Source organism: Calypte anna, chromosome 3, assembly GCF_003957555.1.
Source record: "Calypte anna isolate BGI_N300 chromosome 3, bCalAnn1_v1.p, whole genome shotgun sequence".
Classification (NCBI taxonomy): domain Eukaryota; kingdom Metazoa; phylum Chordata; class Aves; order Apodiformes; family Trochilidae; genus Calypte; species Calypte anna.
The window spans coordinates 19268616-19284094 of NC_044246.1; the positions used below are offsets into that span (position 1 = coordinate 19268616).

A 15479-nucleotide genomic window follows, 5' to 3' on the forward strand; every position below is an offset into this window, starting at 1 on the left:
CTTCCAAATTGCATCTTTCAATCAAAGGTCAAACCCAAGGATCATGTTAGGTTTAGGTTAGAAAGTAGGATTTTAAAGCGTGTTGTACAACTTCAGGATGACCCAGCACATGAAAGAAACCCAAAAAGATAAAGTCAAAAGTGTCCAACATTAGGGGAAACAAACCAAAATCCACAACAATTACAACTGACACCTGCAGCAGTTTCCTGTGTCCTGAAAGACTAGAGAATAGAAAACCTAAATCCTCCTACCAGTTTGATCAAAATGTGGGAAGTGCCCTCATTCATTATTATTAACTCAGAATTAATTTTACCTGTTCCTTCTTTCCCAAAGATGGCTTTATGTAACCTTCTGCAGACCCTAAGAAATACTTGTATTTTAAATAAGAGGTTCTTCCAAGTTTTGTTTGCAATAATCACTGAGTTTGAGTTCCAGAAGCCTTATTTCTCCAGTTATTTTCTCCAGTCTTTATTGACTTCCAGGTTTTCACTTGGATCTTCTAAAGCATTTGCTAGCCCCTCATAAAAACCAGGGTTTTGCTAATTAAAACCCAGAAAGGAACAACTACTGTTGCAGGTCATACTGATGCCTCTCTAAGTGCATTTCTTTCATCAGTTTCATTCCAAGAGAAGGTATCTGGTATCTTGGTTTATGAAGCCATCTGTAATTAGCAGTTAGTGGTGGTGAAAATTCTGAAGAAAGACTCTGTTGTTCTGCTAAAGAAAGCAAAACTAAGGTAGGAATTGCTCCTGGCTCTAGGATTTAGACATATTACTGCAACAGCAAGAGTGCAACACTAGCAAGTTTTTTTACAGTGGCAGAGAGGTAACAAATCTGTACATATCTCAGATGGGGAGCACTGTGTAAGGCTGTACAAGTAGTAAGCTGTTCTGAAGTTCAATCTGGACTCTGTGTTAAGTTTCACCTTACTACTTCCTTTGCCCTAAGAAACTGAAAGATTACTTAGTTAATAATCACCTGAGTTGAAATTAACTCAAACTAATAGATTGCACTGAGCTGCATGAACTATTAAAGCTCTAACTAAAGCTTTAAGTGGTGCATTCCTTTATGCAAGGATGAATTTTTTTTCCTTCAGGATCTAACCTATAGAAACGGTGTTACTGACAAGGAACTCCAACACCAAATACCTGCCATTCATATTTTATAGAGAAAAATATGCGTCTAGTCTAAATTTAAATACAAATAAAACTTTAATTAAAATAACAGAAGAACATTATTTTTTGAATTGTATTTAAAGTTCAAAAGCTCTATCATCTGCCTGGTGCACTACAGGGGTAAATGGGTTTTGCATGTCTTAGAAATGAGCAGTTTGCTTACTAACACTGCTGCAGAAAAACTGACAAGGCAAAGTGAAGTTCAAGTAATATATTAATTTACGTTGCATTCCATATTATTTTCAAAGCAATGTGATTGTTTATACAGAGCTACCAGTGATCTTTCAGTCATTGTCAAGCTCAAATTCATTGACCCTTTATACTAACTATATAAAGCATTAATCTCATTGTGACAATGTTTTTTTTATAACCTAGGTTCTGCAAACCTTGAGCATCTTCAGCATCAGGCCCAGAGGTCAGTGCTCTTTTAACAGCTCCCATCATATCACCACTGGTGAGGAAGGTCTAGTTCCTACTTGGGTTTTAGTCATGGATTAGGCAGCATCATATGAATTGTGTTGCTGGTCAGTAATGAGACTCAGGCTGTGTGGGAAATGCAGAACAGATTATCTGCCTGGACTCTGAAATTTTCAGTTTTTCTGTCATATGTTGCATGGTGGTATCCTCTAAGTAGCTCTTGTGCTTGATTAAAATGGAGCAAGGCCCCCTGAGACAGCTGTGTTCAGAAATGGGGCTGTTGGTGTGTTTGAGTGTGTAAGAGACTTTCTGACTCTGTTACCTTGAAAAGAAGTGTCTGCTGGAGGTTACTGTCATACTGAGGAAACCTGTCTCTTGCTGATCAAAATCCTAGCAGAAACTTCATTGTTTAGTGTAGGTTTGTCACAGTAACTGTGACTCCCAAGTGCATTTATTTCATAAAAATTAACACAGCATTTCTAGTAACGTGACTATGACATTAATGGTGGCCCATAACAAGCAGTTAGTGGCAGTAAGTCTGGAAACTGCAGCTAAGAGAAGGGAAACTGAGGCATGAATTGCTTCTGTACTATGATGTAGGGATATATTGCAGCAGCAAGAACCTAACACCAAAAAGCAAAGGCATGGAGTTACCAACTCAAAGGCAGCCAGGCAGCTGTTTGTTAGGCTGTGATGATGGAACTGTTTCAAAGACTAAATATGCAATTCAGCTGCTTGTGATGTCTCATGTTGACAAAGCCTTTAAAAACTACATAAACAAGCTCACTAGAAGTATGATCCATTTTGGTTTTTTTTTTCCACATCAATTTAAAACTGAACAATATGGAAAGGAATACTTGGAAAGTATTGTAGGCTGACAGTTCTAATAATTTCTTTATGACAAGAAGATTTTTGTATTTGTACGTTGTTTCTAATCGTAATATTTGACAGAGTATGTCCTAAGTATAACTGATGTAGTAGCATGTTTACATCTGCAAAATCCCCACCCCCCTCAAATATCTGAGTTAACTATTCTGCTGACTATTCTTCTGCTAAAGGCATGTTAATTCCCACCCAATTACACCATGCTATCTGCATCACTTCACATGGGGTGGTGCACAAAAGGGTGCTGCACTTGGTACCAGGTTCTTGTAGCTTCCAGCTTGCTTTCCTTGATGACAGCAAGAGATCAGGTGCCCACAAGGAGGTAAACCTCCTGCTGCTGGCTCTTTCTTGTTAAAAGAGAAGGATCTGATGCCACAGCCACAACCTACTAAAGGGTAAAAGAAGCTCTTCCTGCATTCCAAATATGAAAGCAACAATGTATAGTATGCCTTTTATTTGCTTGTAATTTTCAAGGCACAGCATTGGCCCATAGCACCATTCCTAAAATGGTGCTTGAGTCCAGCAGATGTAAGTACCTGTGGCAGGACTTTGAGAGCCTTGAGCATGTTCTTTTCACAACTCCTATCTCTCTTCCAACCTGTTTTAGTTATTCATATGTATATATCTGAAATGTTTAAGTGTCATAAACAAAGGAGATTTTCAACCTTCAAATACTAAAATTCATAATTGTGAAGTTACTTCAATTTTAAGTAATTAAAAAAACCCCAAAATGATGAAAGCTAGCAGTTAAGAGATAAATGATCCAAGATCATTAGCATGAGCAGAAGTGGAAATTGTGAAATATATATAAATCAGTGATTTATGTTTGACAATCTTCTCTATGGTTGGACCTAAATTGTCTATTTGAGTATGCTGATGACTTATTTGAGAGCCTGCAGGAGTGGTTTTCTAGCACAGAAATGAAAATGTGGGGATCAGAAGTAAAACTGGGTGTAATTTCTATGTACTTGACCCTACCTAGCACTGAGGCCTGCAGCTGAAAATGGCAACTGGAAAGTGCTCTTAGGTTCACTAGTGCAGGTGCAGCATCATGTCTTCAGTGTGCAAGAACATTGTTAATATTATAATATGAAATATACAGATACAAATGAAAAACAAAAATACAACTTTTACAAAATATTATTCTGAATCAATGTATATACATTATACACATTATACAGGGATTTTATATGTCACATATGTCTCCCAAGTTTACTTGCAACAGTTAAGTAATGGCTTTCTGTGTTATTCTTGTGTTTTGAATTGTGAGTCATTCTTGCATCTGTATCACATTATTATTCTGGATTAAAGAAGGAATTAGGTACAGGATCTTGCTTAACAAAACTACACTAAATACAGTGCCTGTCCAGTTTAGATTTTTCCAAAAGGCTGAGGGAGAGAAGGATTATTTAGATATTTACCAGACCAAGGCTGAAAATTTGCCAAGTAAAACAGTAGTATAACAAAGGCTAGAGTGTATCATGAGAATACTTTTAAAAGTTATAATAGTTACATGACGTGCTTATTTTTTTTAAAAGGAAAAATAATTATAGAGATAAATCAATTTGTTCTTTTTAGTCCATGGTGCTTGTATTGCAAATACTGAGGGGTGCTGAAAGTAGAAAATATTCTGTTTGCCCTTTTTATTTTTGAAAGAATTTCTTTTCAAAATGAAGGCTGTACAACTTGTATAATTTTGAAAAACAGAGATGAAGAGTTAGAGTTGAAAACATTTTGGTCCCTGAGTAAATACCTGGAAAATGACTGAAATCTATACAATTTTTCCCAAGGCCACCTTTCCCCATCATTATCAGCAAACACATTTATTTTTCAGCTGTAGGCACCACTAGTAAACCACAATCCTTACGTATGCTCATCATCATTCCAGTTCAGGCCAGGGTTTTAACTAAAGCACTCCTGTTCTACACCACTGAGACAAAAGTAAACCTGTCTACCTTTGATTTAGTGATGGATGTGCTTCTTCTCCCTGTCTTGCACATCAGAAAGTTTTCAGTCACTGAAACCCTGTAACAAAAGATGCATTATCATGATACCTAAACCTTTCATAACAAAGTGGGACATTTAGTTGGTCTGCTGTTTGCAAGTAGTGGCTGAGTCCCTGTTTCTTTGAGTTTCTGTCCACTTTGAGGTGTCAGTAATGCTGGAGCAGAGAGGTGATGAGCAGCTCCTTTCAGCTGATGGAAGTTGTTAATGTAGCTGGCAATCAGTAGAGTGATCTCAAGAATCTGTAACAGGAACATAAAAAACTCTTTGAAAAATACAGTGATGTGTTGTGACTTCTGAAAAAACAGGTAACTTTTTTGCAAGTGATAGTCACCATCAAGTGGTGACCTAACCCATCAAGTAGAAAAGTACTTGTACTTTAGCAAAGAAATTAATGATGGGGAGAGCTCTGCCTAACAGAGCTTTTTTCCTACTAATTCTTGCCAATAATGTGATATTATTCCCATCAGTATGCTGGATACTTTGTCTTCTGCATCCTTCAATGATTCAAACAGATGGTTTCTTTCACTTCGAGAGAGATTCTGAAGTCTGAAAGATGACACTCTTACAAAAACTTTATATGTTCCTCAATTTTGCCAGAAAATATCTAGTACTAAAAGAACTAAAGACATAGGGTAGATAAAATAAATAAAAACTTCTGGGAGCTTTTTATCATGTTTTCTCATGCACATAGGGGCACAATCTAAGGAAAACTTGAGCAAAGGTATTTTACTGTGCGTATTTTCTATGAGTTGTGTTGAGCCAAGTTTATATGTGGAATTTTGTACCTTGTTTCAGAAATTGTTCTGACTAACAGCAAAAGACTTTAAATTGTTTTCTTTAAAAAAAAGTAAATCTTACCAGGGAGGGAGATAACGCAGATTTAAAAGCATGAACAGTTGGTTAACCAAAGGTAAAAATTTCCTGGTATTTTTAAGAAGTATCTGATATTTCAGATTTTATGTTCTAAAAATCCACTGAAGAACACAAATGCACCTTCTTTAAAATTATTTGAGGTGATGATCATGTGAAGAGTAGGTTTTAAGTACTGCATATAATTCCTGTCTTTAACAGTCTTTTTTGTCTTTCTATGAAAAATTTGGAATGTGACAGACAGGGACATGAAAAGAAAAGGAACATATCAGTGTTGTTACTGTTAGCTCTTACATTACTAATTGTCTCGCCCTCTACAACCATCTGGCAAAAGTCAATAATCCCAGAATACTAGGAAAAAAGGAGGTGTTTCATTTTTCACATCTGTTAAGGATTACCACCAGAAAAAGTAGAAAAGTAGCAGATGGTGGGAAACTGTTTCAGGTAATATACCAACCTTTGGTTTTGTCATGGCAAAAAGGTGTTTTTCAGTTGATTTGTCCTTTGTATGATCATTGTTAACAACCAACATAAAATCATCTTGATAGCCTCCAAAAGTCATCAGACTCTTATATTTGTAGGTTATTGTTAATCGCTTAAAAAATAAAAACAAAAAAATCAAGGCACAAAGGTATAAGCAGAACAATGAAGAAAAAACACTTTACAAGAAATACTTTAAAAAATACTGATACATGTGTATTTTTCAAAATGTTGTTGGCACCTTATGATTCTCAAAATAATTGTAGATTGTGAGATAGCTTAATTCAGACCTTTACCATGAGGAATTTCCATTGCAGATGATAATTCTTGTAAGTTGGAACGCTGCTTCTATTCCAGATTAATTAGATCAAAGATATTATAAGCAAGTTTCAGCTCAAGTGTGTAATTCAATTTACACAAGCCTTGGCTGACACTGAGAGAAGTTAATCTTAGGAATTCCATTTGAAATCAAAGCAGTGTCTAAATAAATTAAATGGAAGAGTATAAGACATCCAATGGGATGTAACTCCAGGATGTCTTTCTGTGCAGTGATGTAGTTCCCATTCACATAAATGAAATTTAGTTTTGTTTTTTTTTTCATATCTCTGATGAAATATAAATGATCTTCAATGCTCCCGTGTTTTCCATGCTTAGGTTCTTGCTGTTCAACATGGGCCAGCAGGCTAGTGGCCTCTGAGTCAATGATTAGCATTTAATTTATCATTACGACTCATATTAGTATTCTGCAAGTGTCCATGTTAAAAATTAATTGTGAGATAATAGCTATACAGTAACTGACTTAACGTCCTTGAAACATAATTTCTGATACTCTTGATCTTTCCTATGGAAAATGTGAATTTTCCCTGGAAGCTGTGTGTTTCTTGAGTGGCAATAAGGTCTGATGATACTGTGAACTGGCAGTGCTCTGCAGAAAGGCCATAGCTAGCTCTGAGTAGAGAGTGTTTACAGAGCTTTCTGCAGTTGATGCAAGCTCATTTTGCTTTGTACAGAACTGCTGTTTGATCTCATGTTCTTTGTTTTATTATTTCTTTAACTGTACAGAAACATAACGAGAGGGCCCATATCAGTACAGTTCTAAGCTGAGATTTTAATTTTCTGATACTCAATATTAGCAGTTGCTAATAGCACTGTGGCATTCTATTTCTTTCCTGGATATAAATTAAAACAGGGATCTTCTCAGGCACTGCTTTTTTACACTGATTACCATGAGTCGTTTTCTATTAAACTTTTATTGCAAATCAAAGAAAAATCAGAGCCTAAAATGACATAATTAAATAACACTGGGTTATATTACCTACTATTAAACAAACATAATACAATGAAAACAACCATCTTTTAAAGTAACTGCTCTTTGCAGAGTGTATGTATTATGAATAATAATGGAAAATCAAGTCTCCAGGAAAAGAAAATTAATGTTATTGTAAGAACTGTAACTATGGATCTCCTGACATCTGAATGATTAAAACATTAACATTTCATTAAAAGATATAAAAACTGTATCTGATAAACAAAAATAAATTCTGTGCAGAGAATTCATTACATATTTCTATTATTAGTGCTACTATAATGATGATCACATTAAAGTATTTTGAAAGGAATGAGTTTTGCTTTAAGAGAAAGACTCGATAACTTAGGCGTGGAAGGCTAATGCTATCTTTAATGTAAAATGATGGTGAATCTCTCCATACACTCAGTATTAAAATCAACTTTCACCAAAATTTAAAAGAAATTTAACTTACCATAGAGCTATAATCTAGAATGCTTATGCCATCTTCATGTACAGCAAACCATATGAAGGACTTCTCAACTGAGCATGTTGCTAGAGGCTACAAAGAGAAAAGTTCTTTATTGGCTACTTCAAAATGAGGCAATACATAAGTAATTATTAATCCCTAGCTACTATAGAGCTCTCTCCATCCACAGATCTTACTGAGATTTGCAGTGGAAGGGAACTGATGTAAAGCAATTGAAGTAGCTGTTCAAAGATTTGTAGGTGGCCAGTGGCAAGACTGTAAACTCAACCAAGTAGCCTTGAAGCCTCTCTCGGCGCTTAGTCCAATAAAAAGTAAAACCTCATTGCTAAAATACAAAACAAGCAAGTGTTTTAAAGTTTATTCTATAGCACATATGTCTGCATATGCCAGGAGCAATGCTGATGAGTGATTTTATATATATTCCGTGATTATGTAATAAAATATTAGGGATGGGGGGGCAGCTCTGTTTTATGCAGATATTATTGGAATCAAGAGAAGACACTGATGGATTAAGAGAAACTGAGAGGCCAGCACAGAATTGAGCACTCTAAATGCCCTTGACAACACTGAGTGTTTCTGCTTCCATAGCCAGTTAATGATACCTTTTCAATAGTTAACTAGTTATCAGGTAAGAAGAAAGTCTGGAACAAAAAGACTATCTCAAACTAAAATACAAGAAAATTAAAAGGTACCACCTAGAATAATAACATAAAACAAACAATAATTTCACCAGTATATATGACTTAAGCAAATTAGTAACTAAAAAAGATTTTCAACCAGCACACATATAAAAAGTTCATTTTCAACAAAATAGTATTACTATTAGCAAATTTGCTTTTAAAAAAACTCACACCACTCAAACTCAGTCAAGTTTCTTACTTTTGCTGCAAACAACTTAGCCCCAAAGAAAGACCATTTTCTGGCTACAGTGAGATAAATGCGCACGCAGTCTGCAGCGCTGTGCCCCCGGAGAGCCATCCATCTCGTAGACAATCTCTGACAAAGCTGTCTGTTGAAATGAAGTATGTAATTTAGTTATTGAAAGGAATTTAAATGCTTTCCCATAGCGATGTTAATGAGCAAAGAAAAAAATAATCCATTTGTTAAAATGATAATTTAAGTTAATATAACAATTATCACTTACACTTTATTAAATAAATCCAAAATGTCATTTAATATTTTTATGCACATGAAAATTATGAAGTGTCTTCTAATTTCTGCAACATTATGATTAAATATTGATGTAGCAGTTGCAGCACAAAGGGCAAAAGTCTAGTACAGCTTTTAATGCATTCCTACAGATGATCAATCTACCGTTATCAGCACACAACAGCTATGCCAGTTGTCATTCCAAAAATCCATCCAGCTTAGCACGTCTTTACCTGTGGCTAGTAATAGATGTGGAAGATACAGCTTAACACTAGTCTGGCTTTATTTAGTGTATCTGGGTGCTGCTAGCAAAAAGGGTGCTTCTGATGCATGATGCATTCACACTGTCTCTTTTCATTTGTGGCCCACAGAGAGCTGCCTCAATAAAACAACATATGGGAAACTAATCCTTCAAAGAAAAAATATCCCAGAATACCTTTCTAGCACACTGACTTGCAGGAATGACTCAAGTCACAAGTTTATGAGATGCTGCCCAAGAAAAGGGAGGGGGAATGTACAGCAAAGGGGAGATCTGTCACTTGCTTCTTTCTGTTACTGGAAGTTTACGGAATCAAACTGCACACTTAGCAAAACAAAAGAAATAGGGCAGGTATAGAGTAATTCTTTGTCTGCCACAGACTTGCCACTCTGACAACTGGTAGTTTAGGGACTCCCTGAATAGTTCAATGGATATTTGACTTTTCCTCCATGAATTAGTCTAGTCTAAGATATCTTACACTTTGGTACTTTGAAATTAATTACACAACTTCCTAGGTGTTGTGTGTATTCTTTTAAATGTCCCTGTTATCTTTTGAGTATGTAACAATGCTACTTTGTGCATATGAAAATAGCTTTAAACTTTCCCAGACCTGTAGTGAAGAAAGAGAAAAACATTTCTGTGATGTTTATTGGACTTCAAAATAGCTGTATCATTGACTTTGGACAATTTGTTACACTGTTCTGCTTTTCTTCATGTTAATAGGTTTTTATTGAAGTGATTTACAGATTAGTAATTTTAAATTAAGTGATACTTTTCTAGAATGTCCACTACATTATCATATTGCCAATCTGACTGGCTGCCAAGTATTGCATACTTGAAGAGCTAACATAGATCAGATCTTCATGTTCTTGACTTTCAGGAGTCCTTTAGTCTGTGCACAAACTTAATTTAGATTTGCTGAACACAAAAAATAAGAATTTCAAAATCACTGTGTTTTGTAATGCTATGAAGTAACTTGTACAGCTTTTGCTGCAGTTCATATTTAATGATAGTCTCCTGTTTAGATTAGAAATATACAGAGGAAATGGGTTCTTCAATTTAGTTTAAAATGAGTTTTAAACAAAGGCTTAGGCAAATATATCAGAACAGTAAGTTGTTGCTAATGCCAGTTTAAAATTTCCTCATTTTGCTCCTAAACACTTAGAAAATATGATTCACAAAATGCATCTCACCTTAATTGTTCCTCTGAACAACCATGCCTGTATCTCTTAGGGTAGAATCTCTCTAAAACTTGTTTTAAAGTTTGGTTGGACTTGGACTGGGAAGTGAGTTGTCCTGCTGGAGTTGAGAAAGGCCGTTCAAAATCTCCAATCTCTACCTAATGGAAGGATCATGAAAAAGAAAACTTTTTGTTACTCTTGAGTAATTTTTTAGCTGGTTATTATAAGCTATCATTTCCTCTGTATTACCAAGTATAAAATGAAAAACAGTTTGTCAATTAATGTATATTTTCCACATATATAAAAGTCATGGAAGTAATATTGTTTTTCATATTTTATATTTACAGTGGAAAAAAAGATAAATATCAGTAATAAATTGTAGAAATATAATACTAATTCTGCTTTAAGATGCTAGATCTCCAGCTGACACAAGCCAGTTTAGATTTATCGAGTAGCACCATCAAACAACTTTCTTAATACCTTCCCTTGAGCCTTTTAAGTTTTTAAAAATAAAACATGTCTTAAAAAGACCATGTCTAGTAAAGGAGTCTCAGGCTTTCATTAAATACCTGTTACTTTGGTCTATGAACATACAGGAATCATGTAGGGAACAGTGAATGAAGAAATGGTACATGGTATTTAATGGTATTTAATCAGAGAGGCCCTCACTGCCTAGGAGGTAAAGCAGATTTTATCCATGCTGGTGCCAACAGCAGCACACACTGTACAGCATTGCCACTGAAATACAGACTTAGCCTTACACAAAGACAGCCCTGTCTTGTTTCCTACACAATCACATGGAGGAGGTGGAAGTCACTTGGCTGTCAAGCAATCCTGGACCCCTTAACTTCCTTCATTCAGGTTTTTCATCTGTAAAACTGCTGCATGCACGAGGATTACCTGAGCTAGCAGAGCAGTCAATTCCATCGCTAGTTCTTTGTTTACGGGGAAAAGTCCATTGACTATTTGATCATTGGTCTGATACACTAGCAGCAGCTTCTCTCTGTCTGTTTCCCCATGGACTTGAACTGAAAAATAAAGCCTACAGAAAAAGACAAAGTGTTATTAAATTAAGAAGATAGGGGAATGCATTAGCCCTGAGGATTAGCAGTATCTGCTGTGAATGTGACATGTTTGCATCAGCATGAAACCACACCAGCAGAGCAAAGCTTGTACTTGAACCAGTGAGCAAATATTTAATTTTGGTCTTCTGAGCTCAGTGTTGGGTTTTTTTGGCAGCCCTGCTCACCTCTCCAGAACTAGAAAAAATTAACTATAGTTTTTTTGGGGGGTTAAAATTCTCTAGTTGTACCTATTTACTGTTTTTGTTGTAAGCTCTGAGTCAGCCAATATTTTTCAGATGAAGAAACCATGCATAAATTACAAACAAACCTTTGGACAAGGCAGAGATGTTATAGCTGCTATACAAACCTGTTTTTGTAAGTAAGGCGTACGGTCCTTGTGCCTTCACACTTCCCAGGATGCTGTTCTTTGGATGCTTGCTCCCATTTTGAAATAATGTCACAGATCTAGAAGGAAAACAATACAAAACTGAAAACACCTTTGAATAGTAATTGTCTACTTATTTAATATCTTTTACCTACTACATATCGGAAACATACATAACTTGAGTTTTTAAACTTACTAAATGATTACTTGCATTCTTAGTCATTTTAATAATTAACATTTCTGTTGTTTTTTTATCCTGCAACACACACGCTACCTTAGGAAATGAGCCATAACATGCTTATATGAAAGAGCAGGTTCTTCATCTTTCAGCAGCCAATGAATGTTTAATTATGTAGAGCAAGTTGTTATATAATTAACTGAGTGCCTTTGAGCTCTGCCTTCTCTTTCTGCTGCATGCTGGAGGTTTTCAGGCCTTTTCCAGCAGCTGCTATAAAGTTTGTATGAAGTTTGTTATTAAGTGCAGCAGGAGTGTCGTTAGGTAGGTGGAGGAGGTGGAATGGAGGTCCTAGGAGCCCTGCTAGGTTTCATGTCACTATTCCTTCACAAAAGAGCCTTCCTGGAAGGATTACTGCGATCAGCTTTTGAAGTTGCATTTACCAAGAAAATAAGTACTTTTTGAATACTTTCTGCTGTACATATGGTGATTATTCTACTAGGGGAAGATAGCTGATCATGATGACCTTGATTTTGCTTGTCACTAAGGCCTGGCTGTACTGCACCTAGTAACAAAAAGTGCTGCTGAAGGTTGCAGAACTACAGAAGCACAAAAAGTTCATTATTCACTAGTTGCTAAGAAGCTTGAAAAATATCTGGTATTTTATTCAATATTGATAATATTGCGGTTTTTTCATTGACTGCAAAGAATTAAATTCTAGCAATACAGGGAACTTAAATGCAGAACCATGATAAGTCAAACATTTGAAATTTCCTGAATTGAGTCCTGATTATTTTGTATTTAGATAAGGAACTCCTTGGGTTTTTTTCTTCTCGACTATGAATGGTTTTTTGGACTCAAATGTTCATCTTGTGGAGCTATACAAGAAATGTTAACTGAAATCTCTAAATGCATCTTGGATTCTAATTGCTTTCTAGTTTTAAAGGACTGTGATTAATAAAAACTTACTTTTTTTTTAACCCAGCAGCTACTTCTGTGAATAACATCAGTCTCCTAGACAAAGCTTTTAAATATAGTTCACTGAATTAATTTCAGCAATTGAAAAAATTATGCTTTTTTAAATCTTTCCTGTACATTATGAGGAAAAAGCCTAAAGAGAGTTTTGAGCCTGAATAATGTCTTCCTCTATGTTGTCTAAAGGCAGCTCTGCAAAATGAAGATATTTTACTGTTTTATATGTAGAGCTCATTACAGCTTTTTTGTTCACCTTGATGTTTCCTTGAAGACAGTGCTCTATATCCTTGCCAGAAGGATCATCAGAAAACAGTGCAAATCCTGACTGGGCTGGTTTCCTCATTCCTGTATCCTGGTTCAGGGTGTTCAGAAATTCTTCTACTGTGGTAGAGGCATCAAATCCAACAACCTAAAAAAGTATCCAAAAAGTATTTTGCTATAAAACTTTCTAAAAAACACCAGCCTCCTCTCCTTCAGAAAGTCTAAGATGTTGAAGGATAATTACCTCTAGAATAATAATGGCAAAATAAGACCTATTCCATTCTCTGTGAATAACTTACTGTCATGGGAAATTGAAGAATCCCATGAAGTGTTTGGCAAGATCACAACATGGGAAGTCAATTTAGTGAAGTTTTTCTCCATTCAAAAACTGACAAACTTCCCAGCAAATTATACCCACTGCATTTTTTTTTATGAAACCAAAGTCAGGATCAAAAAGCTTCCAAATGTATTTTTTGTTTTTTCTTTGCTTAAACTAGTTTCTTTGCACTTGCTACACTTGACCTTGTTACAGAATTTATGTAACAGAAAACAGACCTAGTATCTGAGCTTTATGTTACAAATACCACTTGAAATATTAAGAAAGGTAAAATTTCCTACAGTCCTCAATATGGTAGTGAGACAATGAGATCAGCTACTGTTTTTGTATCACATTCAGATGATGAAAGGAAGAGTATTTAGAGGCAGATCTACACTGGTACATCCAAAATATTTTGCAAATGCTGCTCTGTCAGCAGTACATAGGCCAGTAATATAAATCTAAGTCTTCTAAGTTTTATTTTCCCAAATCTGATTTTTTGTCTGTTGTTACCAATAGTAAAGCATTTTTAGCAAGAACTGGCTTTTATAAAAATACTAGTTGCTGATGTTCACATCTATCTACTTTGAGGGTGTTTCTTGTATTTTTCTGTTGAAAAAGACCCCCTTACCTCTTTTTTTGTAAAGAAAGATCTTGAAAAATGATCTTGGACTTCTATTTAGGGCATCTCAGAGGTTGGAATTCAAAAAAGTATCTGTTGAGTCCAGCTTAGGAAGATGAGTACAAGAGTTTTCTGTTCCACTACAGTTGGTTATTTGCTGATCCCACTGAAGTGATTTTTTATTCAATTACAATTTTCATAACCCTTAAGTAAATATTTTTGAGCAGTTATTCCTTTTCATGTTCAAACTTCAGTTTCAAAACCATTTAGGATTTAAATATGCAGATGTGATACTTTGAGACATAGTTTAGCAATGGACATGGCAGAATTAAGTAATGGTTGGACTTGATTTTTTTCCAACCCAAAGGATTCTGTGAAATCCATTTTTTTTCTGTTTTACTGGGCAAACAATAAGCAATTAAGAAACAAAGAGGGGGAAAAAAAGGCAGAGTTCTTGTGTGACCTGGAACGAAAAGTTTATGAAATATGGTTTTGATTTCATATAAAAACTTGCTTTCTGTCTAGGAATACTGTGAATTGTTAAAATACTTTTCAGACAGCTCTCACAGTTAGAAACACAAGCCAGGATGTAAAGCAGTAAGCATGGAAGCCCATGGAAAGTTTCCTACAGGCTTTGACTGATGAAGTCCCAAACCAGTTAAGAATGAAGCTGTGTTTGTTCTGTAACAAATATGCTTACCCTTCATGACTGAAAATGGGAGTTTCAGGGGTGCTTTCAGGCTTTCATTGTGATATTTAACTTTCAAGATGTCTGATGAAAGGAAGTGGTATTTAATACCTTTCCCTGTTTTTTAGGCTAATTAATTCATCTGGTGGTCAGGTTTAATAAGAAATAGAACTGCAGTATTCCTCACTCTTAGGAGGTTTAAATTTATTTCTCTTTTAAAGATTTTTTTCCCAAACCTTCACTTTTCATTGACCAAATCTGATTCAATTACTTTGTGCCTGCCATTGCCAACAGTGACACAGGATGACCCTTGAATCGTGTTTACACTAACAATTCTGTTGCTGATATGCTATGATATAATAATAGCAGAGGTTTGGGAGGTTGCATTCTGTGGTCTACCTGACATTACCTGATATATGCCATTCATGAAATGAACTGGAATACTGAAGGGCAGGGAATGGTGGTATGGGTTTCTGAGAAGAGTGGAAAGGATTTCCATTCTGGATGGTCTGGCTTCCCGGTCTCCGTTCTGCTGGGTGCGCTCTACACAGCGCTGACAATAAATTGCATACTTCCCAAATTCTGTCCTGTGACAAAAAAAGAAATAAGGCAATCCTTGGGGACAGACTTGGAAGGAGAGTAAACCAAGAGTAAATTTCTCTGGGGGTGCCAAATGGGAGAAGCACTCTCCTCTCTCAGATTTCTAACACATTTTACCATGGGGATTTAGGAGGAGAATTAGTCCACTGAGATGAATAGAATTGTGGCAAAGATGAACATGGCTCAGTGTTTTGT

General features: G+C 35.7%; 1 protein-coding gene across 2 annotated transcripts in view; it reads right to left on the bottom strand.

Annotated features, from left to right (window-relative positions):
* Positions 1-3586: 3586 nt before the first annotated feature.
* PLEKHH2 (pleckstrin homology, MyTH4 and FERM domain containing H2) overlaps positions 3587-15479 on the bottom strand; it is a 54921-nt gene continuing 43028 nt past the window's right edge. For both annotated transcript variants that reach the window (XM_030446832.1, XM_030446831.1), the window contains 9 exons: positions 15094-15271; positions 13051-13206; positions 11630-11727; positions 11099-11240; positions 10211-10356; positions 8489-8618; positions 7595-7681; positions 5812-5949; positions 3587-4723 (listed from right to left, as the gene is read on the bottom strand). In XM_030446832.1, coding sequence (XP_030302692.1) covers positions 4541-4723; positions 5812-5949; positions 7595-7681; positions 8489-8618; positions 10211-10356; positions 11099-11240; positions 11630-11727; positions 13051-13206; positions 15094-15271 — 1258 coding nt within the window. In that variant the 3' untranslated portion in view covers positions 3587-4540. The remainder of the gene's footprint in view (positions 4724-5811; positions 5950-7594; positions 7682-8488; positions 8619-10210; positions 10357-11098; positions 11241-11629; positions 11728-13050; positions 13207-15093; positions 15272-15479) is intronic.